General features: G+C 39.6%; 1 protein-coding gene across 1 annotated transcript in view; it reads right to left on the reverse strand.

Annotated features, from left to right (window-relative positions):
- The window catches only part of LOC147626006 (uncharacterized), a 47,974-nt gene extending 46,666 nt beyond the window's left edge, over positions 1–1,308 (reverse strand). The window contains exons 1-5 of the mRNA XM_086817575.1: positions 1,156–1,308; positions 666–699; positions 432–492; positions 271–349; positions 55–132 (exon numbers count right to left, since the gene is read on the reverse strand). Of these exons, the coding sequence (XP_086673701.1) occupies positions 55–132; positions 271–349; positions 432–492; positions 666–699; positions 1,156–1,203 (300 nt within the window). The 5' untranslated portion in view covers positions 1,204–1,308. The remainder of the gene's footprint in view (positions 1–54; positions 133–270; positions 350–431; positions 493–665; positions 700–1,155) is intronic.
- Between the last annotated feature and the right edge of the window lie 291 nt (positions 1,309–1,599).

Raw genomic sequence — 1,599 nt, forward strand, 5'->3', positions numbered from 1 at the left:
CAACAAAAACAACAACAACAACAAAAAAAAAAGACAAGTGGTGAAGAAAATGACCAATTCAACAGCTCTTTTTACTCTCTCTTCCTTCTCCGTTTCTTCTTTCTTGTTGGCAAATGCAGCTTGCTCTTCAGCCTACAAACAGAGAATTAGGCACTAAGTGAGCAATTGTAGACAAAGCATGTGATATAATAAGAGTCGGTTTTAAATGCAATGAAACTTCTCAATACAATCCCATATGCAAAAGGTAATGCAAATCGTCTAAAAACTTGCCTCTCGCTTGCGCCGATAAGCATCTGATCTATCCAAGAAACTGTTCGCCTCATTAGCCAGGCTATCATCTTTCAGGTATCTAAATGGGCACATACATGATACCACCTCAGCTTCTCAAGTAAACTTAAAACAATTGTTAACAGAGCACGGGCAAATAGTACCTTACAATCAAGTCTTTCTGCTCATCATTTCTTCTCTGCTTCTCTAATCTCGCATCAAAAGCTGATTAAAACACTAAAATCAATGTTGATTCACATTATCAAACATAGCATAGGCATCTCTCCTCACATGCCAAACCAAACTCAGAGCATGCATTCCATGTGCTCATATACCTGACTCAAATTCTTTTCCAAAAAGTTTTAAAGATCCTTTTTTAAAAGTGAAAATGTGTATACCTGCGCCTTTTGAAGGATTCAAACGAGCTCCAGCCTGAGAAATTTCAAATCACAAAGAGAAATGAGTTCTCTGTCAAAACTATTGAAATAATGGAGATTGCATCATGGATACAAATGAATATATGCATAGGCATGCAAGCATACACATAACAATAAAGATGGTAAATGTGAATAAAATATAAACATGTCCATATGTGATCATTTAAACACATGCACATAGATACATGCACACACGCAAACATGCATGAAAACAAACACACACACGCACGCACTCACAAAATTGTGGTATACATGGACATCTATATGTGTGCATTTCTTTATGTACAATAAATCGCCCTTGAGGTAATATGTCCATATGCATGCACAGATACACACGTGCATGCATACATGCATACACGCGCATGTATGTATGCATTAGGGGCCGAATTTTTTAATTTAGATTGCACGAAGAAATGAGGAAAAATACAGATTGAATGTGCGATGTATTTACCATGGCGTCGAGTTGCAATTTCGATCTCCAATTCTCTTCTTTTCTCATTACAGAATGGCGGTTGGCCAAATAAAAAGTCAGTATATCAAAAATTGTAAATTTATCTACACGTCTTCACACACTTGCCCGGTCATGGAGTCCTCCATGAGGTGTAGGATTTAGATTTAGTGTCTTTTTTTGGGGGGGGGGGGGGGGGGGGGGGGGGATATTTGTGCTCATGTCTTTTTATGCCGCTGTCAACAACCAGCAGGTTTAGGATTTAGTGTCTTTTTTTTTGGTGGGCGGGGGGGGGGGGGGGGGGAGGGGGGGGAATATTTGTGCTCATGTCTTTTTATGCCGCTGTCAACAACCAGCAGGTTTTGAACCCAACACCTCATGCACAGGACTTCATCACCTTACAGCTAGGCTGTGTCTCCATTGGCAGAATTTTGTGTCTTTGAACCT

The sequence above is a fragment of the Cibotium barometz genome, chromosome 23 (assembly GCF_041138505.1).
Source record: "Cibotium barometz isolate CiBa-2024 chromosome 23, ASM4113850v1, whole genome shotgun sequence".
NCBI classification, from domain to species: Eukaryota; Viridiplantae; Streptophyta; class Polypodiopsida; order Cyatheales; family Cibotiaceae; genus Cibotium; species Cibotium barometz.